The sequence below is a fragment of the Mya arenaria genome, chromosome 6, assembly GCF_026914265.1.
Source record: "Mya arenaria isolate MELC-2E11 chromosome 6, ASM2691426v1".
NCBI lineage: Eukaryota > Metazoa > Mollusca > Bivalvia > Myida > Myidae > Mya > Mya arenaria.
Window position 1 is genome coordinate 22,990,329 of NC_069127.1, and position 27,234 is coordinate 23,017,562.

Consider the following 27,234-nt stretch of genomic DNA (forward strand, 5'->3'; position numbering starts at 1 on the left):
CGAATACAAATGATTCTGACAAAAAAATCAGCTAAAGTTGCAGTATGCGTACTTGACCACATGATCCTTAAACTGTCCATTTCCAGTACTAAACAAAGCACCTCAGGGGCTGTATTCATTAAGCATTTTAGTGATTATTTTCAACTAAGTGAGAATTTCGTAATTTTTGACAATGATTACTTTGAAAATTTAAATTTTATTCAGATTTATTCATATATATTGTTCAGACTATTTTCTTGCTTATTTTTATATTTTGGGGGTAGAAACATATAACGCCCAGAATGCACCATGGTTTTCAAAATTGTCCTAGGAGGCATGTCCCCGAACCCCCATATCACAAATATGAATCCACATGAATAGAGGGCTAGCTACGGCCCTGGCAACATACTTGTACTACGCATTACTTAACATGCATGCAAATAAACTGCATCATTTTATAGTCCTTAGTATAATAAACGTTACTTCAATAAGTACATCTTGTTTTTAATATGATGCAATAAATGAAGGAACTCGATGTATTAATGTTGCGGTGACAACCTTGTTCAATTTAAAGACAGACATAAACTATCAAACCGCTAATGCATTAAGTTCAAAATGAATGGTGTAACATTAAAAAATGCTACAATTAAACTTCTTTCAAACTGAAAACATCAACATGTACATTGAAATACAGAAGAACCTGCTATTTCTCATTGTTTACGTAGTTGTATTTTAACAGAGTTCTCTTTTTATTTTCCCGGGGATACATCGACAGCAGTAGACAATCACTTTTAAAGATCTACATGTTTTCCTTCGATCTACTAGTTCAAATAGCAAGAGGGCCAAGATGGCCCTTTATCGCTCATCTGATTGGACAAAAGGTTCTAAAGTTATTGATCGGACAACATACAGGACGCCGCCCGCCCAAACGCTTGCCCGTATAAGACAATAACGCTTACACAGCGGATTCTGAGAATTTCATAAAGACGAATAGTGAAAAATAGCCCCGCCCATTGGCGGCCATATTTTTTCACGAATCAACATGGGGTGAAGGATTGATACAGGGTCATTTCTGTGAATGTATGCTGAAATCAGGCCAAGAAGATTTTTTCTTTTGGTTGCCATGATTTCTATCAAGTTTTATTGAAGGAATTTGGAAGAGCACCGCCCAAGAACATTCCTGCGATGTTTGTTTGTAAATGTCCCAGCGGACTTGTTTGAAGGAAAATATTGACGACTGTCGATGTACGTACGACGGATAATACCCTATAACAATAGCTCACGATGAGCTCTTTGTTTCAAATTATTTATAATCGCTTTGTGCATGACAAAGTTACAGCCCGGACACGACCAACTATACTGTGTGTGCGTATAGTCAGCATTTCATAATGTTTACACTGAAAGTGTGACCTTGACCTTTGTGGCAGGGTTGCTGGTCTTGCAAGCGACATGCCGTCTTTATATGCAGAACACGTGTGACGTTTTATTTTAAAACCCTTCTGTGAATGACAAAGTTTGAGCATGGACACGACCAACTAATTGTATATTGTCAATGGATTTAAGCAGCATACCGTACTTGTGACCTTCACCTTTGAGGTAGGGACGTTGGTCTTGCACGCGACACGTCGTTTTCTTGTACTGAACAAAAGTACCAAGTTATTTTAAAATTCCTTTATGCATGACAAAGTTACAACCCGGACACGGAAAAACCGGGCGGACGGTGAGTTTTTAATATGCCCTCTTTCGGAGGCATAAAAATGCAAATTTTATATATTTTATTGAAGTTTTATCCGTTTTACCCGTTTTGTATGCGACAGGCAATAATCCGCTGTAAAACACTCATGAAATGAAAGATATGGATTGTTAATCAAAGTTTTATAAACAAACACTAGAACATGAAACTGTTTTTTTCTTACTTTTTACAGTTAAAAACGGCATTTAAAAGTGTAGATGCGGGACGGTGATAGGGTGGCCCGGGTTTTAGTTATAGTCAGTGAAACTCGTGCATGGGATTTGTACATATATATTTTTTTAAATTATCGTTTTCCTTAGTACGTTATGTGTCATAGACTCCATTTTTTTAGAAAAGAGGTTTCGGAAGAACTACAATTTTGCTTTTTGCATGGAATATTTGGGGGAAGAATTGAACTGATCTTCGTCGTATTAATAACAACTCTTTCTTGATTTTCAAGTTTATAACATTAATAAACAACACAAATCCAGGTGCATACCCGCACTGTTATATCATGATGACATAGGTAAATGGACTTATATGGTACAAAGATATGTAGATACTATAACAAAATAAACAACCACACGTTAAAGATGTATCACAATAGTTAATGTAATTGCACATTTCTGCATTGTATGAATTACAACACCCGTCGTTTTACAAAAGTGCATGTTCACGCAACACCGTGCATCACATACATATGTTATAATTCAGATGTATTTACACTTAAAAAACATTCTCACCCAGACACCCGATATGGATTTCGAATTTATGAATGACTCAGCAAATTCTCCATTCACCTCGTGCACTATTTCTTTAACTCTTTCCCTCACTCATTCGGAACATCTCGGCTATTTCCCATCGAAAACAACATCGTATGTACGCCGGTACAGTAGAAGTAGTTTGTAAAATTTTTAATAAATTAAATTGTAGTGTTTTAACGCGTATTTTGTAAATCTAAGTTTAGATTGATTGCCAGTGAATTGAATTAGTACATAAATAATTCAGATTCCCGAGAGTAAAGTCATTAAGTTTAACTGCTAAATCTAAATTACTACGTGATCTTCTTGCAGCGTAGTTAAATGTTAAAATTTCTGACATTGTAAACCGGCAATATACATCCGAGATTGTTTTCGATGGAAAATGTCCGAGGTGTTCCGAATGTACCTGCCCTTGATTGCCCATATGCTTCTATGAGTCTGATGATGAAGTACTGTAATCCCTCTAAATTTAGTATCACTCCGCCCATTATACAACTATACTGTATATTATATTCATATTCTGACAGCCGTTGTTTAATGGGCCAACAAACATTTTGATGACATTGATTAACAATACAACAAAAGAAATGAAGAGAGGAATGTTGATCACAATCTAAATTGTCACATGATTATCATCTATTGTGGAACACGCAACAATGATTCCAATGTACATGTACATAAATGTGATTTTGGATGCCTTGTGACCTACATGTATATTATTGTATATAGTGTGCACACTTAGGATTCTTTTAACACAAAGTTGCGCTGGGATTGCGATTCTGGACGACTGCTGGTCAGGTTAACCAGTGCCACCTTGTTTTTGTCCAATCTACCATTTAGTAGTCACATCACAACAGTAGATGTCTTCATCAAGAAATTACTATATCTCTGCCCCAGTTAATAATTTCTCTTAGCAACAATTAATTGAATTAATCCTTGACCTTTTTTCTAACTAGAATAATGATCTCCTTTTGAGCCCTGAGCAATATCCTGACTTGACCCCTGAATTATCCAAATTTGACCCATGATCTAAGTCACATGACCTATGGCCTATATCCCTACTTGACCCTTAACCTACATGCATATTTCCTCTTGACTGCTGACTTATATCCCTGCTTGAACCCTGATCTACCCCTAATCCAAGTCATCATTTGACCAATGGCCTATATCCCTACTTGACCCTTGACCCACATGCATTTTTCACTTGACTGCTGACCTATATCCCTGCTTGAACCCTGACCTACCCCTAATCTAAGTAATCACATAACCTACGGCCTATATCCCTACTTGAACCTTGACCTTCATGCAAATTTTCATTTGACTGCTGACCTATATCCCTGCTTAAACCCTGATCTATATGTTATCCTAGACTCTGACCTTTATCATGGCTTGACTCTTGACCTTTATCTGCTTCTAACCCCTGACCTATATCCTGGCTTGAACCCTGACCTGTATATTCCCCTAACCCCTGACCTATATCCCGACCTGTTTCTTCCTCTAACCCCTGATCTATATCCTGACTTGACCCCTGACCTCTATCTTCCCCTAACCCCTGACCTATATCCTGACTTGACCCCTGATCTGCATCTTGCCCTAACCACTGACCTATATCCTGGCTTGACCCCTGACCTGTATCTTCCCCTAACCCCCCAGAGTCGTCAGTCTGTGGACTTGCCACACCCTCCCTGTCCACTGCCTCCATCTGCTGTGAGAATAGGGCGGAAATGTCGCCGATAGTGAGGGACATCTCCTCGGAGGCCTTGCCCATACTGGGAGTTACGTCTATGGACTTCAACAGGGTGTACATCTTCTGCTCTATAGTATTCTTCACAAAGAACCTGTGCACATATGTGGGCCTGAAAATGAAACAGACTTATTTTTTTAATAACATGTACAAGACACTTAGTGAAACATATTGATACCTACCCTTCCTGGTTTTCCTATGCCTGCACATTGTTAATGACCTACGTATTTTCCCATTTCTAATCACTACTGTTAACCAGATTTGCTAAAATTCTAAATTTTTCATTGAATGCTCTTAATTTTTCAGTGTAAAATTCAAATGCTTTGATCCAGACAATGATGTAGAGGACGTATTTAATGGCAAATAACAATAAACTAGAAATGTGTCCATAGGACACAGATGCCCCCATATGCAGCATTAAGCACAAAAGCAAGGACCATTATTTTGTCTCCATTCTCCATAAGTGTGCATCATAATTATGAGTTCCACAACTTATTTACATCAAATACCTTCCCAAGTGTATGACAAATAATTTTGTAGTAATGGGCGACACAAGTTCAACAACTTTTGCTTATTCAAGTGCCAAAACTCTGGATATAAAAAGTGCAGTGGCAAACGAAACCACCGGTGTACAACTTCATCACATGAACAACATTCCCTAAAGTTTAATGACTAGTAGTTTTGAAGTTTTGATGACAGAAAGGCCAATATTTGCTAATTCAATGGCAAAAACTCTGGTTTTACTAAGTGCAGCAGGAAACGATACCCCAGGTGCACAACTTAATCACCCTATTAACATTCCCCTAAGCCTTTATGACTCTTGGTAATATAGTTAGAGTTTTGAGTGACACAATTTCCCATAAAAACTATGGACAGAATCACAGACACACGCAAGGCAGGATGCACTGACTGACACAGGGCAAATCCACATCCCACCCCACTATTTTGAGGGGTATAACAATCCTGTCCCTACCTGGTCTGGCCTATGCGGTGAACACGACCAATAGCCTGCAGCTCCTGGGCAGGGTTCAGAACGGGTTCCACAAGAATCACATGCGTGGCCTCAATCAAGTTGAGCCCATTTGCGCCGGAGTGCACGGGCAGCAGTAGGATGGTATCCTCTGGATTCTCCTTGAAGGCTGATAGGTTGTACTGGAAAGGAAGGCATGACTGTATAGAAGAGTATCACAAGCAGACGACAATGTGTAAAGGCTTCGCACAAGCCCTTTGGTAAGATTTTACCATCCGCCCCGTATACATGTAAAAGATACTTAGAAGCTTGGCACGAAAATTCGTAAATCATTATTGAGACATTCATGTGCCTGGTATCTATTTCTGGTCAGAATAGAAGTCGGGAATTCCAAAAATGATCTAAAAATATCTCTTTTCTTTCAAACTAATACGGACTCCTCTAGATGCAAACACGTAGTTGTTTAAATTATCATTGTTCATTACTAGGTTCAATGCAAATTACATTAACAGTTTTAAAAATGACTAAAAAGTAAAATATTTCGTTTTTTTTTTTTAATGTGCACAAATTGACTAATCTTTACACTGTGCGTACAATCAAATTGTCATCAATCAAAGAATTTATGTAAGCTTACATGACAGTGTTTTAAATTAAATGAATGTTTTGGCTTGCTAAATCATCTTTAAATAATAATTGATTTGAATAAATGATCGTACAGTAATTATGATAACTAGACTGCTTTTTAGATTTTATAGGAATTACAAATACATGTGATCATACTTTGTTTACTTTCACCTTATGAAGACTAAATAAAGCCGGAAGACATTGTGGAAATTGGAGTAATATAAGGGAGTTTTAGTTTTGGGATATTCAAATACATGTTACACACACAATAAATTCTTAACAGACTTACAAAGCTGTATAACATAAAAAATACATGTACAAGAAAAAAAATTCTAACCTGGAATTTTCCTGATGCATACAGTGCCCTGTAGTTCAAGTCATTTTCACCGAGAGCCTTGGCAATAACACTTAGCACATCCACCCACTGAAAGTTATACCAACTAGTGTGTTAGCTGAAGGGAATAAACTTTGAACTTGGCCGGTTAGCTAACTGGTTAGTGCAATCGCCACTCACCTAGAAGACCCGGGTTCGTTTCTCGGTCTGGGTGCATGTGAGTTTGGTTTGTGGTTACCAAGCCAGACAAGTGGATACTCCGGTTTCCCCCACAACACAAGACCACACTCTCGCGTAATTAATATAATGTTGTAATAACTTGTTTTACTATCATTGTAACATAAATAAGTTTCAACTCACTAATCAATATATTATATAGCAATTTTAATACATTGAGGTCTGTCTCATATTCAATTAAACATAAGTCAGCTCTGGACAAATAATTTAAGAACAAAGAAAAAAAGGCTCAACAAAAAGAAAAAGTGAAATCATTTTTTGAACATGGAGTTTATCGGGATTTTATCCATCTTTATTTTCAATAACCCAAGGAAAAGTATGAAATAAATTTCAGTAATATCTCGAGACTATACTGTTGGTCTGGAAATTGAAACAATGCATTTCTACACTAACTGTGGAGAAGACAAGTGACTTTGCTGTGGGGTCTTCCTTTCTGATCTTCAGCAGGCATTTTACAACTGCCTCTACCTTTGTGGAATGGCTACCCTGAAATACACAATGTCAGAAAAGCTACTTCTGCAAGATAGAACAAACTATCGAAACCCGTTGTCTTGATATCACATCTGACACTCAATTTCCTTTTTGGCTTGAATTGGATGTTTGGGAATAATCTGATTTTGTTTTACTCCTTGTAAGCATTCCCCCTTGGCTGGAAACATTTTGGCTGGTCCCAGGGATATCGAGCCAACAGGTTTCAACTGTATAAGTTATTTGATAAGGCCCTAATGACTCCATGTTTGGCATCAGGTTCCAATTTCAAAACCTACCTACTACCGGTAATCAGGAAAATACAAAAAGCCCTATAAAAAAATCTCATTCCAATTGGACTTGTTCATTTTGTGATTCAATAAACAGTTTCAAGAACTAAAATTACTACATACCTTGACTTTCAATTCATCATGCTCATATTTCTGTGAGGTGACGACGTATGAGATCTCAGTCTGGTGGGTGGACTGGCGACAGATGGCACACTTGACGCAGAAGTTCTGGCGCCCGAAGCTGGCTCGCTCCTGCAGGATCCTCATGCAGTCCATACAGAAGCAATGGCCACACTGCATCACGCTCCACTGTAACATATGTTACACACATTTTACCTCTACTACATGTAAAATCTTTGCCGTCGCTTGTAACTGAATCGTTAAAAAGGAATCACAATATAATATGGTGTAAGTAAAAAAATTGGGGATATATGGTTGATTCAGTGTAAGATTGTAATATATTTCACCAGTCACGCCACTCGTGATAAACTGCTATCTTAAACTGTATATTTTAATTTTCGGCACAAAAGTGGAATCTAAAGACATTTAATAGCATTTCATTTATATAGTAAAATGCTCCAATTTGTATGCTCACATAATGTTATTTTGGAAATGATGTCGATGCTTTTGTTTCCTGCCTTGTGAGTTGTAATGTTCGATTTGAATGTGAAAACGGGCAAAAATTTCTAAACAGTGAAAAATATAAAATTGATATTTTCACTGTCTGAAACAGTTAAATATCATTTTCATTTCACTGATAAATCTCAATAACCAACTGAAAGCATATTATAAAGCACTATATTATATAAACAGCACAAAGAACATAGGGTCTTATGGTACGCAAAACAATTTGCCAGCAATTGCATAAACCTGGTAAAGTCTTTGGTTTGGGTAAAAATGGCCAAAATGTTTATTGGTTGGTCAGTATTCATTCTATAATTATTGTTGACCAATCAGATTGCTGTTATGTGCAACTAGCAAAAAGATAACCTTTGGATTAAAAGATTTGGCTACTGAATGATTTAATTGGACGGTTAATATATTTAGGCCAATACACAGAAAGAAACAACTGTCTTTGTATTGAATATGGGCCATAACAATAGTTTTTCAAGAAGTTTGTACACAAAACAAAATCTTCAAACAATGGTAGTTATGATCATTATCGTAACTTGAATTTTATTGATCAGCGATTCAAGACATGTCTTTCCAATCTGAGGTATAAACTTACATTTTTTCCTAGTTCTTGCTGACATATAGGGCAAGGTTCTGGGTTGCTCCCATCTTGTATGTTCACATGATTCTGAAATTAAAATGAGCAACAAAACTGACAATATATTATAGAAAAAATATCACAAAGTTTATATTTGCATATATATATATATATATATTGTCCAATCCAAGAATAAGAGAAATACTATTCAATAGTTATTTGATTCTTTTAACACATAAACTGTTAGTTCTGTAATTCGCTTGAATAATTTGTATAAAGAACATCACATTTTACATATTTTCTGACCAAAGCCCCTAGCTCTCCCACCATACAAAATTGAATTGCAAACTCACACATTAGTGTGATCATAGTTACTCTCTACCTTTGCCAGGTTGGTCAGGTAGATCAACTGGCCAAGTTTCCTCCTCAGTTCTCCATTTGCCATGATCCGGTCTGACATCAGCTTCATGCCATGCTGAGCAAGCTATTAAACATATAAAGTCATTGGTATTTACCAAAAAATAATTTATTTTAGCGTGAATAAAAAGACAGTTATAATCGGATATAAATCAAGTCCAGTTCCTGGGTATAAACTAGAGTTGGGATTTTTATTAGAGGCCTTAAAGGGCTGAAACATGTATGCAACTATAACCTCTAGCCTTACTTGCTATTCTTACGAATATTTAAAACCGTAAAATGGTAATTTGTATACAGACAGTTTTCATTTAATTTTTGATGATATGTTTTGTTGAGTAATAAACCCCACAAAACGCATTTGGGCATATTAGAGTTACACCCCATCCTCCCCTGCCCAACATATTAAGTGGTTTCAACTTGATCCAGTAGCTGAGCAAATAACCTTGCAATATGCATCCCCCCCCCCCCCCACCAAAATCACTGTCTACTTTCAGCAAATATCCTGATATCTGAATAAGGCTGGTGAATGAGATGTTTGCTTTAAACATTTATACTCAAGGAAGACAACCCAAATCTAGCACAAACAATTACTAGTACATATATATGTCTAACATTTATACCCAAGTTATCTCCCCTACCTCAGTCCTGTCAAGCACGTTAGGCTGGGGAATTTCAGGTTCTGGTTCGTCTGGCAGCCTCAGTCTCAGGCGTGTAGTGCACATGTCCAGCTCATCAAAGGTGGCAACGTGTTCCTTCTTACCTGCCCAGTTGGCACGCAGTTTCTGTAATGCAAATCAAAGAATAAATTAGCAGTACCTGGCATAACCTATCACATTCAAGGCTGAAAAATATGAAATTTCACTGCCTAATAAACAAGGGACCAATTGTCAAAGTTTCATTCAAAATATATCTAAGGAATAGGCTGTCTAATTGGGAGAGTCAAGAAGATACCAATTAACCATATACGGACCATACACCCAAGGCCAGTAAGAGCATGAACATCTATGGCTGCGGATGAGGGTGACCAAGGCACATTTTTGAGAAATTATTGTAGAATCGAGGTATATAACAAGATTTGTGGAAGTTCATAATAGTCCATAATAAAAAATGTAAAAACCTTGTACTCCTTTTTCAAGGACTCCAGATACTTTAAGTGGGAAGTGCCATATTCCACCAGCTCCCCTGAAACTAGAACATGGACAAATATTTATCACCTTGAAACTCATAATTTGGGCAGAGTTATAAATATTGTGTTTCATATAAAGGATAGTAATTTTTCATGTCTGAATGACATCCATAAGAAAGTGTAAGGTGACAAACACATTGAAAGAAAAAGTCCTTCATTTTTACAACTCCAAAAAGAACTGCTAAACAACATCACATTCATAAAATAATGCCATTATGTATAATGTAATATATGACTTGTGTAATAACTTGACATGACATCATAAATAAATACAGTTGTAAATTGCATTATATGGTGTCGTTTTATGTATTTAGCATTTAAACATCAAATTTGTTTCATGATATATATAGGACCTTACATGACAGGTTTAACAAACGTATGCAGCAAGCAATGGTGAGCTTAAAGTCTTTGTAACTTTTCCATAACAAGTTTCAATAAATCTGTTCTAAATGGCAACGGGAATGTAAGATTAGTTTTATCACATGACACATATCACACATCGCCCAAAATGAGGATTTTAATTTTGGTAAAAAGTTAGACACTAAATTTTTTGGTGAAATGACGTCAATATTAACACTGGTGTAATATAATTTACACTCACAACAAGCAATGTCAAGTAATGAAAGGAGAATATCACACTCCTAGTCATTCAATATGTAATTTACCCAATTACCACTCATGCAATATCCCCTATTTATCAAATAGAACATGGACTATTACAACAGTATCAAATATAAAATGATTAAATCTGAAAATGCTACAAGCCATGACACTGGAAAATTTATTAAAAAGAAAATAGTTTATACCTCCATAAGATTTGGCGAAGGACAGAATACTCTTAAGGGCTTTCTCAGCATCGCTGTCTGCCCAGGTCCCCTCTCTGTTGGCCTTGAAACCACCAACGTCTGGACCCAGCCTCACAGTGTCTCTAAAGAAAGATTATTGTTTGTTTACATCATTAATCATATGCTTAAAGCAAACATCCTGAGAATGGTGTCCATGCAATATGTCAGACTTGTTTGTGCAAGCTACTGTCATTGGTAATATATGTACCAAGTTTCATGCACATTTGTATTATGACATTGACAAAATGGTTTTATTTTGCATAACTAAGCTGCACTGCTTTTGGAAAATTGTCATATTTCATTAGCCTAATTTCAGCCACTATTATAAAGGTAAATAACTTCTGTATGTTTCCATTTTAGCTTTTTCAAATGTTTTATACCTTGTCCAAATACATCACTTACATGTATAATAAGATCCTGAACATTTTTATGATATTTCACAGTTACAAAGAGTTACAAAGCCTTATGATGGAAAGCAATTCATGAACTTACTTCTCAATAAAGGCAAAAAGCCTGGATTCATAACTCTCAAAGGCTTCCCTTGTCTTGCAAAATGGACAGCTGAAAGAACATATTATTGGGTTACAATTTGAAGCAAATGTGTCCACACTAAAAACTGTACATATCTCAAGGTAAAAGCATTCAAATAGTCCTTCTAATTTTATAAGAGCTAAGTCCATCTTTCCCTCAAATTAAAAATACATTCACATAGCCAATGAACTTAGTGTAAGAGGGATGCAACTCCTTCTAATTTTATAAGGAGTTAAGTCCATCTTTCCCTCAAATTAAAAATGTATAAGTATGTATGTTATATCAGTCTATTATCATGACAAGTTCTCTATTTTGTATAAGGTCTATACTACAAAAAATGTTATAAAAGATCAGAACTATGAATATCCAAATCCAAAACCGAGAACATTAAAATTAAGAATCTTGCTTACTTGTTGAGTACCTCTGCTATGGGTCTAAGGCAGCACTCAACAGTTTTGTTGATAAGGTCCTGGCTGGGGTCACCTTTCAGTGTCGTCATGGCAGCGTTGAGCTCCTTGTAGGCGTCCTTCATCTCACTCATAGAGGTGTGCATGGCGTACTGCAGAGCCCGCAGAGAGTGCAAGCTATAACAAAATTTATGTCATTTTTATAACGGAAAAGTTAATAAATGTATGGAGGATTATATTTACAGATATTGTATTACAGAACTACTCAAAGTGGAGCTATCAAAGTTATCCTGAGGCTATCTTTTGAATAGTATGGCAAATTGCACACAAAAGCGATTTGATTTCTGAAAATATAAGGCTGTTTTTTCTTAAATATTGCTAACCAAACAGAAGTTGCAGTGTGCTCATTTAAATCTGTAATATGTGGGCTGAAAGGGCAACCCTTAGAAAAAGTAGGATTGCATAAATTTCTAAAATCTGTGAGTGACAAGGTAAGTTGTGAATCACAGGGGCCAGAAACAAATTATTTTTGTTTATTTAAGCCTATATGTATGTATATAGAATAAAGGGTAACATCAACTTTTTACACTGACTTTATTTTTGGGAAAAAAATCACATATTTAAACGTTAGTGATATCCAATAATACACATGCATGCACAGGTGAGGCTTCCATCTACACGACAAAGTCATTCAAATGATTCCAAACAGGCGCATATGTTCGAAAACTCCAATAGTTTCACTCCAAAAACCCTCGAACACCGCGATGTCAAGATCGACGTCCAGCAATTCATGCATGAAAATCGGCTGTTTCGTATAGTTTCTCCACTACGTAACAAATTCGGCATCGATTTTCCGATCCCTTTCATGAAATGTTCCAAAATACTTCATTCGCAACAACTTTGAACAGCTTCTATCCATATGCGAGATGACAATATATATACATAAAGGCTTAAATAAACAAAAATAATTTGTTTCTGGCCCCTGTGGTGTGAATCCAGGGACTGCTAAATGTGAAGGAGAACCCTGGGTTGCATAACCCCTTATTAACACTACACAAAATCTATACTTTTCCCCAATCAGGCAACAACCATATCTCCCTCAACCACAGCTCATCTCTGCCACTTTTCTCTACCCATCAACTCACTGTCTCTCAAGAAAGCTTTTAGGTCTTTCACGCTGGTTTCGGTCAAAGTGGGATTTGTCTTTCTTCACATCATCCTCAACCTTCATGAGCAGGCCATCTAGTTGATCCTGAGAGAGGTGGTCCGTAGCCCACTGAATCACCTCCAGGTACCACAGCTCACCCTCTCCTAACTGTGGTAAGAAAGTTTTGGTGCAATAATCAACATTATCAAAGAAACATAACATGTGCGCATGATAACTATCTTCCATGGCTGAGAGTCTTAGATAGGTTCATTCAGACCCGAGTGTAGGGTGTTTTTTGGGAAAGGAGGTTTACTGAGTTTCCGCAAAACACCCTGGGCGAGGGTCGGTATGAACCTATCTTACACGAACAGCTATGGTAGATGCTTTTTTTTCCACCTCAGTTAAACAAAATTAAGTAAAAATGTATTTTTTGCTGGGACTCTTTTGTGCTTAGTGAAAATAATTGCGTATGGATATGCGATAATTCGTGGTTGTCATGGTTATGTGAGCAGTAATTCAGGTTATGTGAATAGTCAAATCGGTCTTTAAATAGTTCTAAGGAGAGTGAAGCATTATTTCTTGAAAGGTGCGTGAAAACTGTTTTATGGTGACATTTGAATTGAGAAATAATTAATTAGCATTCTAAATATTGTCACAAGACAAGATTTCCATGATGTTACAGACGACAGTCATCAACAAGGGAGGTAATTACAATGTGGTGACCATTAAAAAGGAGTTCCATACGGGCATTTTATCTTTGCCTGTGGGCAAGATAAGAATGTCTAGCATTGTTAAATTATTGGATCTACTTATCTGAGGTGGGAGAAATATTGGTCTCCTTTTTCAGAGGACACAAGATAGCAGGGCTTTTTCTAGGCATTTTGGAAACATATATTGGGACCTTAATATATCGATAAAATCCTTGATTTGGGAATAAAAAAAAAAGGGGTAACCTGCCAAAATCAGGAATTCTACATGATTTTAAGAAATTTTCCATTGTGAATTGGTATCGCTAGAAAAAGGCCTGAATAGGGTACTTAATGTAAGGCACCCACATATGATTTGAATAATTTAAGCACAGAACTGCCAAAGCAGACAAAACGATGGAGTTCAGTAAACCTACCTCTCTCTTCATCTGCAGCACCTCTACTCTTGCTGGAGCTAGAGCCTCGCTGGTGGAGGTCAGATATGCCACAGCCTTTGCCAGGTAATGCTCTTTCAGTTCTTTTATCTGTAAATGGTATGAATTAGGCATAACATTCATCATTCTCAAGCCAGCTTAGTTCCCTCTTCAAATGAAGACTCTCACACTGTTTAGCCAGCAATTAATATAATTCAGGTTGTAATGATATTACAATCTTCTCACAAAAAAACAAGGACTCCTCTCATAAGATGTTTTTTTCTGGTAAAGTTTTTACACAAACCCAGCGTTTTCCCCAGCAGGTTTGGCCTGAAGAACCTTGTTCAGGTTGTAAGAAGAGTTTTGTGAACATAAAGTATAAAATTAAAAGAGTAACGAGCCATAATAAAGTACAAAATCCATACATAACTGCTCTTAAACTATCGAGGGGGAGAGTGGTATAGGTGTCTATCTCTTACAAATGAGGTTGTCGGTTCGATCCCCACCAGGGTTTCTTTCTCACAGCTTCTCAAAATGGACACCAGTACTGGTTTCTTCCCAGAAAACAGACTCAAGAGTGATTCTATACAAGAGTGATTCTATAAGCTATCTGCTTTCATCACAATTAAGCAAAAAGAGATTCGTATAAACTAAGCCCACCTGTTTCTCAAGCAAGTGGTCACGCAATGTTGGATCCACTCCGGCGGGCTTTGCCTGCAGGATCTCATGTAGGTTGTACATGGCATGGAGCTGCTGCAGCCCGTCAGTCTTTAACATGTCCCTGTGCTCCTCCACAGACCTCAACACCTCTCGGTACTTCTCAACTGCATCTCCATACTGGAAAAGGGTAAACACTGAATTGTAATGATGGGAATTTGGTTTAGCCAAAGGTACGCATTCTTTTACTCAATGAGTGTTACTTGGGAATATTTGTGTAAACAGTAATTCTGTACTTCTGAACTATATTATAATTAGTGGTGGCTATATAATTGTAATATGACAATGTAGCAAAAGAAATAACACTTAAATGGAGAATGCCCTGAACACCTCCCATCTCACTCTGCTTTTCTCATAGTCATAACCACCTAATCCTGTATGATATGTAAGCCATCCCGCCCATTCATGGTGGCCACCAGTTGTCTGTGAGCCTAACCCCTGACCCCTACATCCCCATACACCCACCTCATCCTGTATGATATGTAAGCCTGCTTGCCCGTTCATGGCGACCACCAGTTGACTCGGGGCATAACCCCTGACCCCTACACCACCATGCACCCACCTCATCCTGTATGATATGTAAGCCTGCTTGCCCGTTCATGGCAGCCACCAGTTGCCTGTGGGCCTCTTCGGCTTCTAACTTGGCCTTTTTAGTCAGCGATTCCAACAGCTCATCCATCGTCATCACACTGATCAAAGCAAAACTGTATTGTTATTCATGTTTCCAAATGATAAAGCATTCCGATATTTTCATGAAGCAAAAGCCACTCAACCAAATGCTAGAATCTTTGAATTACTGCTTTAAAGATATCTGAAACATGACTTTATTTTTAAGTTACAGTTCCTGTCTGGGTCACTTGAACATGGCCTTAAAATGGTTTTTACCCCTCAAACATACTCAAAATGATTGACAAAAGCATGTAAAGCTAGTATAAGAAAAGAGTGGGGATAAAGTTTCAAGAAATTCCACTTACTCTTTCTTAAGTGGCAGGAACTCCCCTCGGACAACCTGGGGATGACAGCAGGCCTGTCTCAGTCTCACCAAGGGAAACAGCATCTGCATCATTGTAACAACATATATCATAAGAAAAACGTACAATATGGTTTATCTATAGACACTACAAAAGAATTGGGACAAACCTGGAGGAATCTTTTAAAATATGTTTTCACTCAACTTTTCTTTGTACACCAAGCTTGATTTGATTTACCATAAGCAGCTTTACACAATCATAATGCAAATTCTTGGTCTTAAGATGCAAGCTTTTGGTAACCCACCTGTGATACAGTTTTTCTGTCCAGACTGCTCAGTTTCACACTGCTGTCTGACCACTTGCTCAATGTCTGCAGAAAAAATCAAAATGTTACAATGCAAATATATATTGATCTATATTTGTATCTCATTGACATATTTTCAGGAAAACTTTTCACATCAGTTTTACATACGTTATGATCACTTTGTGATTACATGTATCAATCAAGGTATGTGGGATTTTAGCCAAAGTTTATGGATAAACCTGCCATATTAAAACCTGATCACAGCAGAAGAAAATGTACTTTACATAAAAAGTAGTTTCAGTTTCAAAGGACCCAGATACCGGTTGATCTATGCTCGTTTATACATTTTTATTGTGTTATTTCCAAGGTTGTCCATTAGCTGAGAGTTCAGCGAAGATGGTGTTGTCGGAGATGGTGCTGGTGGCAGTAGGAGTGTTCCTGTATAGGAGTGAAGTTCAGTCATATTACCTCCTCTTTCCGCTCAGAAATGACAATCTAACCAGTGGGAACAAAATAGGGACAGTAACGAATACATTACCTGAATTGATAGTAGCATATATATATATCTAGCAGAGATGTGGTGTATAAGCAGTTAAAGTGCTCTTCTTCAGGATAGAAGCTCATTCATTTAACCTCTTCTCATCAATTAAACCAGCGAAACATGAAAGGTATGAATACATTACATGCATGGCGAATCTAGTGGAGAGGTTCAGCCAAGTTTCCTCCTCTTTTTGCTAAGGAACGTCAATATAACCAGGGTCAACAGAATATAGACAGTAGTTTAAACAATACCTGCATGGAGAGTCTAGCCGAGACCTGGTGCTGTCGGCGGTAGAAGTGTTCCTCTACAGGACTGAAGTTCAGCCATGTAACTTCCTGTCTCTGCTCTGGGATGTCAATCTAACAAGGAAAGAAGTTTTTCCATGTAATCCACATGTATCAGAGTTTCTCCAGCAAGAATCTTTCTACTGCAGTACTTGTCTGCCAGGTTATTTGCTTACTGCAGTTCATTGTGCAGTTCTGGCTACATGTCTACCTCTAACTTTGCAAATGTTAAATTTTCTGTAGCATTCTTGATTGGTTATTTCTATGATACTACTGTCTACAGTCAATTTTTCTGATCTTATGAAAACTAAGAATTATTAAAACCTGGCTTGAAACTAAATTGATAATCAATAATCAATTTACCTGATCGAGGACATCTTTCTTCACTGTCCTCCATAAGACAGAGGTGAGGAGGTTGTGCATAGGCTCCATGACCCCATGACAGTAGGGGTCATACAGCAGCTGGTGCCACCACTGCAGGTGATAGTAGGGCTCCACTCCGAGGAAAAGGAACAGGCCCACCAGGTCTGGTAAAGAATTCACTTTGAACTTATTACATGCTCAACAATATTACACTACAAAATAAACACACAAAAATATGATAAATATCATATATAAATATGATATGATAAATATCCTTTTCAAAACCAAAGATGGACTTTCTAGCTGTTATTGAACTGTCAAGAAAACTAAAAAGCAGTCAACAAAGAGGATGTCTTGATTTTCAAAGGAAAATTACATAAAAAAGAGTGCAATCAATGGATTGAGACTCAAATTGAAGCAGAAAAACAAGCAAGACCTACCTTCAAGTCCCTTCTGAATGGGTGTGCCAGTCACGCACCATCTGTTTACACCACTCAATCTCAACGCCATCATAGCAGTCTGAAAGATACATGTGGATAGTTCTGTATGTCATAACAAATGAGGGGCTGTTCTTATTAAGAACCCTAGAGATTCTAATGTGCTGCAACTTCTGTTGGAAATCTCTCCTACATAATTGCTATTATGATAGTTAATAAAAAAGCCCCCAGTAAACGACTCCCTTACACTATAGATTTAATAATGAAAGCTAACAACCAATAAATAGACTTTTTGAATAAAATTACCAAGAAAGTCTGACATAAAAAAGTGTAGGCATGCTGTCATGATATTTGCTGAGATAAAATTGGTTAGTAATACATAGAACAAAATGTTGATGTTTTATACTATTATATATTAAGATATACTTGGTAGCTTGCAAACTAGCCTCATACCCTAGTTGTGGTGCATTCCACCATTTGCGCTTCATCCAGGCAAATCTGTGGAGGAGTGAGAGAGCATGAATCTCAAACATTTTTAGCAAAACTTGAGTTAATAAAATGTTTAAGGAATTAATAAGTTTATGTATTCATACCAACAAAAATATGTCAACAAAGGTAAGCATTTACGCTAGGAAAAATAGAAATAACTTTAAATCAATAAGGAAACAAGAACAAGAAAATCATAATTGGATGTGCTGCTGTTTGAGGCACCCATCGTTTTTCTAGGTAAGATCACCATCACCTTGACCTTTGACCCATAAATCAGTAGGGGGCCATCTACTGACCATGACCAATGTGCATACCAAGTTTGAAGACTTTATTACAAGATATTCAACAGTTATCAATATAAAAGTGTGAAGCCGTCGACGTGGACAACATAATCCCTTCTGTTTCTTCCATGCTTCACATGCCACATAAAAATGAACACGTCATATCCTTTCTAACAGATCCAACAGTCTATTGATTATGCAATAATTGCCAATGATATGCTTCTAATTGAAATAATCCCTTATTGAACACTATTCAAGTCCCCGCCAAGCATTACTTACCCTCCACCATTGGACAGCAGTCAACGGGCTTGGAATAGCCATAAACCTCTTTGGGTGACGCAGTTTACGACCATCTGCACCTGGGAAATACATGAAAATGCACTGTAATGATAAACAGTTCTAATTAAAAGACACAAAGAATGTCTTTAACGTCAAGATCTAAATGAATTCATGAAATATTTAAGAAATTCTGACAAAATGCAAGACTTTTACATGAATTTCAAAATATTTGAAAACATTTTACTTATAGCTCTGTATATGATTACTGATTGCTTTTAAATTCCTGACAAAGTATCTGTACATCACTGCAAGTAAAATAATGGATCAGCTTACAAAGCCAATCCAAAGAGTGAATATTTTAAAGAACATGAGTGCAGCAGAGTTATGCCAACAATGGGCTTGCTGCCCAGTTTTAGCACTACCAGGACCAACACCAAGGCTATATCAATACCATGGCCTACCAGGACCAACACCAAGACTATATCAATACCATAGCCTACCAGGACCAACACCAAGGCTATGTCAATACCATAGCCTACCAGGACCAACACCAAGGCTATGTCAATACCATAGCCTACCAGGACCAACACCAAGGCTATGTCAATACCATAGCCTACCAGGACCAACACCAAGGCTATATCAATACCATAGCCTACCAGGACCAACACCAAGGCTATATCAATACCATAGCCTACCAGGACCAACACCAAGGCTATATCAATACCATAGCCTACCAGGACCAACACCAAGGCTATATCAATACCATAGCCTACCAGGACCAACACCAAGGCTATATCAATACCATAGCCTACCAGGACCAACACCAAGGCTATATCAATACCATAGCCTACCAGGACCAACACCAAGGCTATATCAATACCATAGCCTACCAGGACCAACACCAAGGCTATATCAATACCATAGCCTACCAGGACCAACACCAAGGCTATATCAATACCATAGCCTCTTTTTCTTTAAGAAACAGACAAGATAAAAATGAATCCATAACTGGTGCAAATATTTCCTCATTTTCCTACATCAAACTACTGTTGGAGTGAGAAAGGTCAACTTCATCCACCTACTGTTGGAGTGAGGAAGATCGACGTAGTCCAGTTCTTTGCGGAGTGTCTCGTATGTAGTAATGACGATATCCTGGCGGGCCAACGTTCGGGGCTGAACATACTGCTGCTTGCTCATGCCGACACCCTCGTACATCTAGGTGAATTGTAGTATAAAAAAATGTTAGGCTTTATTTTTACTAATTAGGATTTATCACAGTACTGGTATTACAGTGCTCCAGCCAGAATTGGGCAGAGTGCTAGGTCAGAAAGGGGACTTTTAATGCACAATGAATGAGTCTTAATGGGGCACTTGCAAGGGCCAATGTTCAATTATTATGAGAGTGTTGTAACTATACAAGAGTGAAGACTAATAGTTTGTATGAATACCTAGCAGTTATCTTTACTTTTATAGTGTCAAAATTATTTATTACTTTTATACTTATTTTTGAAAACTGACTCTGTCAAACAAAAAAGGACACAGCAGGGTGTAGTATAAAGGCAGCAGGGTGCTGGAAAGGGCAGCTGGGTTATAGCTGGGCTATTAAGGCCTAGTTGAAGCACTGTATTACATATATCTGAGGTGATTGTCATAACAACAAATTATAACACATAGTAATTACTTCAATCCCTCATGTACCTACAAGTTGTTTTCTAACAATTTGAAAAAACAACAACCTGTATCAAGTAACTACATCCTAAAAACGGACAATAAAAGCAACTATACCATGACACTGATGGCCTTCTGTGCCACATGTTTCATGATCTCGTCAACCCACTGATGAGCGATGGATGCAGGGGAGATAATTAATGTTGCGCCCGAGGGTATCGGCTCCTGTGTGAAAAAGTACATTGAAAATTCATATCGCGAGATTATACTGGACAGCCCTATCAACACAAATGTTAATCTTTCAACAATAAGGATTAAAGATGGCTTAGTTGAATATATTGGGGTTTTTAATATAAGAGAACAAAATCAGTCATCGAAATAAGACTCTCAATGAACAAGCCCTGCTATAAAAATTCCTGAAAATTTTAGAGATAGCCAAGAATAAATTTTACCAGTGCAGGACTTGCAGGCTTGTACTTATTCAGATATTCAGATCACTGCATTACTTACAATGATTGCAAAGGTAAGAAATTTCCTAAACAATTCGAAAAGAGTCACACGTTCATTATACTTGTTTTAGATTGACATGGAAAAAAGTATGTATAAATGAAACAAAACTTTATATGAATAGTTGAGGAACATTTAAAACTATCAATCATTGCTTCCGTATCCCTGTCAAGCTGTAATTAAACTTCTAGCATAATCTACCTACCCCCGCAGCGTGACAGTGTGGACACTTGAACTCCCCACGAAGCGGATCCTTCACATCATACTTGACACACTCAGCGTGCTGCCAGAGTCGACACACCATACACTGTACCGGATGGAGTCTCTGCCACTTCTTTCCTGACTGGAACCTATGCGCCCCACATACACACTCAAATTTGGACTTGTGATATGCTGGTTGCTCTGTGAATATGTTCTTGTGATGATGTTTTGGCTCATTTTTCATGTCGTCATTGTCTGGCTTCTCAATCCTAGACGAACAAGACTTCCTCTCTTTTGGCTCTGTGCTTTTCTTAACATTCTGTTTGTCAGTCTGTTCAAGACCACTTTTAACATTATTTTTTTGCTTTCCACTTTTCAAAGAAACACCATGTTTGGAGTCTTCAAGAGTTGGAGAATCACCTGATATATTTGGCACATTTGATTGGTCCTCAACAGCAGTCTGCAGTATGCCACTGTCACATGACTCATATCTACCACTTGATTGGTTGGACGCTTGATCTATTTCAACCTTATTTTCTTTATTCTTATCAATGTCCTTTTCAGTCAGATTAAGCGAGCTAATATCTGTGTCCAGGTCCATGTATATAACTGTCTCATCTGAATCGGAGCCTTCCGATTCCATTGGCACAATCCTTTTCTTCTTTCGTTTCTTTTTCTTCTTCTTCTTGTCTGTTACATCTTCAACTTCATTGTCTACAGTTAAAGAGAAATTGGTGTATAATATTTTTCAGAGAAGAAGCAGTACCGGAAATCAATCAAATAGGAGTGGTTAATAATGTTTCAAAAAGTTAGCTCACCATTTTCAACAGTCCTTTACACCTTTCCAATGAAATTTACAAGGTCAGGCCTACTAAACAGACCATACATAAAAAACACAAGCCATTATGATACATCTAATTATTTTTTAAATATTCTTTTGTGATATACATGTAGAGTTACTAGTATCATCATCAATGTGCAAAAAAAGAAAGAAATTGCACAAACCTTCCACGACTGGCAGAGGTGCTGGCTGGGGGACATGCTCCCTTGGGTGGTGCAACATACACCCCAGCACCTCCACAGTCTTCCCCAGCCCCATCTCATCACCAAGGATACCACCTGCTGTTGGGAGAACCTGCTCTGGGTAGTTCCTTACCAACCTTTGGGAAAAGGTAGTACTAGTATTATACAATTATTTACTTAATTGCTGTGAAAAATGATGTCATATTGACCAAAATATCATTATTGAGCGAGGCGATAGCCTCGTTCAAATTAATAAAAGTGCAGCGGAACAAACAACACCTCTTGTCTTGTTGTTTTCAATTGATCAACATAACTCCATAAGTATTCAAGCAAGAGTTATGGGCCTGACTGTTCATGTGCCTTGTATCTGACAATATGTGTACCAAGTTTCATATGAATATCTTGAATTGTTTTTGAGTTATGGCCGAGGTTAATAACAATGGAAACTATGACAACGACACCAAGATTATGACAGTACAAAAAATCATTTTTTTATCCAATTTGAAAAACAAGCAAGCTAATATTGACTTACACTCCAGCGTATCGGTTGTAGTACAGGACCTGGCCATCCTGAGTTTCTACTGGTGTGTACAAAATGTGAAGACCACCTGCATGAGAATAGTTTTCTTTTCTTACACATGTGCAATTAATGTTTTTATACTCAATGAACTGTAGTTGATTTTTTTTTAAAAGAGACTAAGATTGAAATAAAAACACTATTTAAGGCACAAGAAACATGTTGAGATCACAACTTAAATATTATAATCAAGTTTAAAAAAATCTTAAAAATACCAAAAATGCACAAATCTATACTAATAATCTGCATAGTATAAAATTTTCACATACAAATATTTAACTGCTTTTCTATAATAATTATTCAATTATAAATAACCATATATGGTAATTATAAGCAGCCCTCTTCATACCTGAGGAAGTAAGATTCTTTGCCCTCAATTCCTGATTCACCATCCAGGTGATTGCCTGCTGTTGATATGGCCGTAACCTTGGCAACAAGTCCTTGTGTTGAACATCTGGCAAGTGCTGTAGCGGGCACCTTTCATGGTTGTCCTTGATCACTTTGAACAAAGCATCAATGTCATGTTTCTTGGTGAAGGGTAAGATGTCATAACCTAAAAAAAGGACATTAGAAAGGATGATTAATGCAAGCTAAATTAGGGTGAGGTGTTCTTGTTGTAAAGGTGTGCTCCTCTCAACCAATGGATGGCTGGTTTAAACACCACCTACGGTACCTTCTTAAGCACTCACCCAATGGAAACCAGTACTTCATGTTTGTACATATACGTACAGTGATTTTTTGGTGCAATTTACTGTCTTCTAAAGGCTGTTTTCCCTTGCTAAAAAATGTCCTTTTTTTTAAATCCCAATTTGATAAATGAAGACTACGATAATGAATGAAAAAGCAATGAATTTCTTGAAAATAAACATTATCTTGACAATACTAACTCTTTCACATCATAATGTCTGCATAAAAAATTGAAAACATGTATATTTGCCATCATATTAGCTTTTTTTGTCTGATTTTGTATAAAGTAAGGAACAGGCGGTAAAAATAATTCCAAAATAAATCAGTAAAAAACATTCTATCATTTACAATCTAATTATAAGTTAAGAAGCTTCATGTTAACAGGTACATAGAGAGATAGAAAAGGCCTTGAAATTCAGCAGTTCTTCTGTGTATGTGGCAGATCCATGGTCTAGTGGTAACACACTTGACTGTCAATTCAGTGTCGCAGGTTCAAGTCCCCGTCGCACCACTAAAAAATACTAATTGTCTTCCGAGAGGGACATTAAATGGTGATCCCATGTGACAGCGCTTTACACTGGTGCATATTAAAGAACCATGGTAGCTCTAACCAGGGTTACATTCTGTCTGTACACTATGCTCCAAAAACCTAAAATGACTAACAATTTATTGGAGCACTCGCCGAATGGGCAATTCGGCCTTCCCCGAGTGGGAGTATAAATAGGCTTACACACACTTTGTTCATGTGTGATCAACAAAAATATAAACATATTTTCAATCATCAGAAATGTTGATGTTTATAATTGCTTACATGGAGCAGCCACACTGTAGAAATGGTCCATCAATACTTTCAGAGATTCATTCATGAGCCTTGGTCTCACAGGGTCACTGGGATATCTCGTCTGATTTTGGAAATCTTCCGTACCAGACACTTTTATTGTCATACATGAATGTTCAATATCGACACTGTCCACAGAAACATGTAACGACTTGCATTTCAAGGACTGCAAAACTTCTTTTGGAATTTGGGTGCAGAACAGCCAAAACTTTACATTCTTTTCTGCATTATTTTTGTTAAATTTCTTTGCTGAATTTTTAACCACTTTTGTACGGTTCTCCCCAGCACCATAGCTAATAACATGCTTGTCCTCTTCCTCACTGATATGAACAACAAAACTTTCAACTTCTGACCATCCATCACTTGGTAAAGGAAAAAATAGAGGAAAAGGTAACAATGATATATCAAACTTTGCAAGTTCAAAACTGTGACTTCCTTTCCTAATCGTCAAATCTTTGTATAAGTTAAACTTGCAAGATGACTTTTTCACATACAGATTGAAAATGTCCACTAAATCATCTTTGTTGTAACTTAAAGAGAAATCAGATGTGGAAGGGCGACTTTGCAATTGTTTTGGATCATTTTCAGTCAGCTTTTGCTGCTTTTTTGGTAAGTGAATATCAGCTATATTCTGTAATTCATCCAGCAGCTCGGGATCGTTGTCTTGTAGAATATTCAGAGGTTCGTCTTCGGTATTTCTATCCAACATGTTCCATGTCAGCTCCTTTCTTAATCTTCCATCCACCTTTTGTGGGGCCCCTTGTTTTCGCTTTCCCATTTTATAAGTCTGAAAAGTTAAACTTTCAAATAAAACCAGTTAAATGTTTATAAATAACGACTTGAGTGTAATTTTAATGCAAAGTAATTGATTTGAAAAATGAATACAAAATACTAGTGATAGAAAAGAATGATAGTCAACTATGATAGTATTAAATCTAAGCTAAAGTAAATATTGTTTGATAACAAATTTCAATTAATTATACAGTAATGGCTACTGTAAATTGATGTTATTGTTTTTTCTCTGCTCGTTTTGCATGAAGTTAGCTTACTCATTAAATATTGTTTTTAAATCTTTATCAAAATAGCCCGTAATGGACCAGACTAATATGGTAACTGTATGGAAAAGGGAAAGGTCCAAAAGGTTATTGGGCCGAATTGACAGGATTCTATATATAAACATAATATATATAGATACATGTAGTTACAGCAATTATATACAGTGAAGAGTGTAGCTATAATCTTTCATCATAAATGACATTTAAAATACTCAAAACATGTTGTATGCAACAATCGAACATTTAAATAATGTGTTTAATCATTGAATATATTATCTGAATGTGTTATTGTTGCATACAGATGAATGATACGCATTTGTTTAAACAATAATAAATAAATAGATCGCGAAAACTGGTTACAAATTGGAATATCAATGTCTTACATGAATTTGATCGACGATCGAAACTATTCACTTTATTTAAACACAATTCATTCGTTAGGCCGATAATTTTTAAACACTGTCACATATTTGTCATTTACAATTTTGGAAATATACAATACATAACATAACTTGTCAATCTAGCACAAGGTCAAATACAACTAAATAAATTTATTATAGGTCACATACCACTAAATAAATTTCCTAAACATTAAAAAAAGATGAGAAAAGAAAAGATAAGATACGATTTATTTTGAGCCGGCATGATAGCAACAAGTACATTTTTCTGATGTTTTACCAATAAGAAACAAATGTAGAAAGTGTAATTACAATTATTACAAGCATTATTACAAAAAAATGGTTCCCTTGTTATGTTAAAAACTTGACATTTAGATGGGTTAATAAAATTCCATGTCCCATTCATGGCTCCAATGTTCAAGGGTATCAAAATCTTTTTGGAGAATTTCTGATTGTGTTGCTGTTGACATTGTTAAATAAATGTCAGTATTATCAGCAAAAAGTCTGACTTTGGATTGAACATTCTGAGGAAGGTCATTAATGTAGACTAAGAAGAGAATTGGCCCCAGTACAGATCCCTGGGGGACTTCAGATGAGACAGGTATGGGTTCTGATGAGGACCCATTGACAACAACAGTCTGACGTCTGTTATCCAGAAACCCCTTAATCCATTTTAGAGCAGGGCCTCTGATGCCCTAGCCATGAAATTTGAGGGCAAGTTTCTCGTGACTGACTTTGTCGAAAGCCTTGCTGAAGTCAAGCAAAATCAGGTCAGTTTGCTTTTTGTTATGTAGGGATTTGATAAGACCATCTACCAGCATGAGGAGCTGGGATTCACAAGAGCGCTTTTCCCTGAAGACATGTTGGAGTTCATAAAAGGCATTGAGCTTAGTAAGGTGTTTTGAAATAGAGGATGCAACTATATGTTCTAGCGTTTTGCAGAGAATACACGTAAGGGAAATTGGCCTGTAGTTAGCGGGGTCTGAGCGCTCGCCCCTTTCTGGAGACAGGAGCCACATTTGTATCCTTCTAAATTTTTGGTAGAATTCCAGAGTCAAGAGACTTTTGGAAGAGATGTTTCAGAGTTGGTGACAATGAGGTCGAAAGGTTTTTTCAGGATGACAGGCTTAATCTGATCAGGGCCTGATGCTTTGTGGAGATTTAAGTTTGAGAGAAGTTTCTCAATCCCCTCTGCTGTGGCTTTTATGTCTGGCATTGTATTTTGAGGTTTGCCTGTGTTAGAGATGTCTTGGAGTTTCATGTTACAAAGGGACCTGAGACTATTGGGAGATTTTGACTGGAATTGTTCGTTTAGAATAGTTGCTTTTGCTGTGTCGTCCTGGTGGGCTGGATTTTATATACTTAAGGGTGCAACAGAGGCTGAATCTTGTTTGGAATGCTTGAGAAGTGTAAATAGGTTTTTCGTGTTAGGTTTGCAGGTTTCATCGTTAGATGCAATGTCGAGAATGTCTTTAAGATAACTTTGGTAGGATACTTTGATGGATTTTCTGAGTATGTGTTTCAAATCAAGGAATCTCTTTCTATCTTCAGCTTTCCCTGATTTACGCTGTTTTCGGTAGGCTCTGTCACTCTTTCTAGCAAATCTTTTGAG

At 37.1% G+C, this 27,234-nt stretch overlaps 1 protein-coding gene across 4 annotated transcripts; it reads right to left on the minus strand.

Moving 5' to 3' along the window:
• Positions 1 to 2,165: 2,165 nt before the first annotated feature.
• Positions 2,166 to 25,743, minus strand: LOC128239085 (E3 ubiquitin-protein ligase SHPRH-like). Of its 4 annotated transcripts, none has more exons than XM_052955542.1 (31): positions 25,608 to 25,743; positions 24,143 to 24,956; positions 22,994 to 23,197; positions 22,600 to 22,675; positions 22,050 to 22,204; positions 21,049 to 21,758; positions 20,454 to 20,561; positions 19,751 to 19,883; positions 18,669 to 18,748; positions 18,073 to 18,117; positions 17,623 to 17,701; positions 17,183 to 17,346; positions 16,787 to 16,894; positions 15,995 to 16,060; positions 15,694 to 15,776; positions 15,282 to 15,408; positions 14,663 to 14,839; positions 14,006 to 14,113; positions 12,881 to 13,050; positions 11,739 to 11,912; positions 11,290 to 11,358; positions 10,759 to 10,880; positions 9,884 to 9,954; positions 9,405 to 9,548; positions 8,732 to 8,833; positions 8,368 to 8,439; positions 7,263 to 7,448; positions 6,775 to 6,867; positions 6,148 to 6,234; positions 5,190 to 5,368; positions 2,166 to 4,328 (listed from the first exon to the last, which is right to left on the minus strand). In XM_052955542.1, the coding sequence occupies exons 2-31, from the start codon at positions 24,945 to 24,947 to the stop codon at positions 3,833 to 3,835; spliced, it is 5,193 nt and encodes a 1,730-aa protein (XP_052811502.1). In that variant the 5' UTR covers positions 24,948 to 24,956; positions 25,608 to 25,743; the 3' UTR covers positions 2,166 to 3,832. The 4 variants fall into 4 exon arrangements, with proteins under 4 accessions (XP_052811502.1, XP_052811503.1, XP_052811504.1 ...); XM_052955543.1 differs by having other exon boundaries at positions 25,639 to 25,742; XM_052955544.1 differs by lacking the exon at positions 18,073 to 18,117.
• Between the last annotated feature and the right edge of the window lie 1,491 nt (positions 25,744 to 27,234).

Bases quoted from the DNA above. Each gene is read 5' to 3' on its own strand.
- LOC128239085 (XM_052955542.1), bottom strand. From the start codon at position 24,947: ATGGGAAAGCGAAAACAAGGGGCCCCACAAAAGGTGGATGGAAGATTA. The intron at 17,347-17,622 runs GTAGGTCTTGCT...ATTCTTTACCAG, and splicing joins CATTCAGAAGGGACTTGAAG to ACCTGGTGGGCCTGTTCCTT. The intron at 9,549-9,883 runs GTTTTTACATTT...TTTGCATTACAG, and splicing joins CCTTGAAAAAGGAGTACAAG to AAACTGCGTGCCAACTGGGC.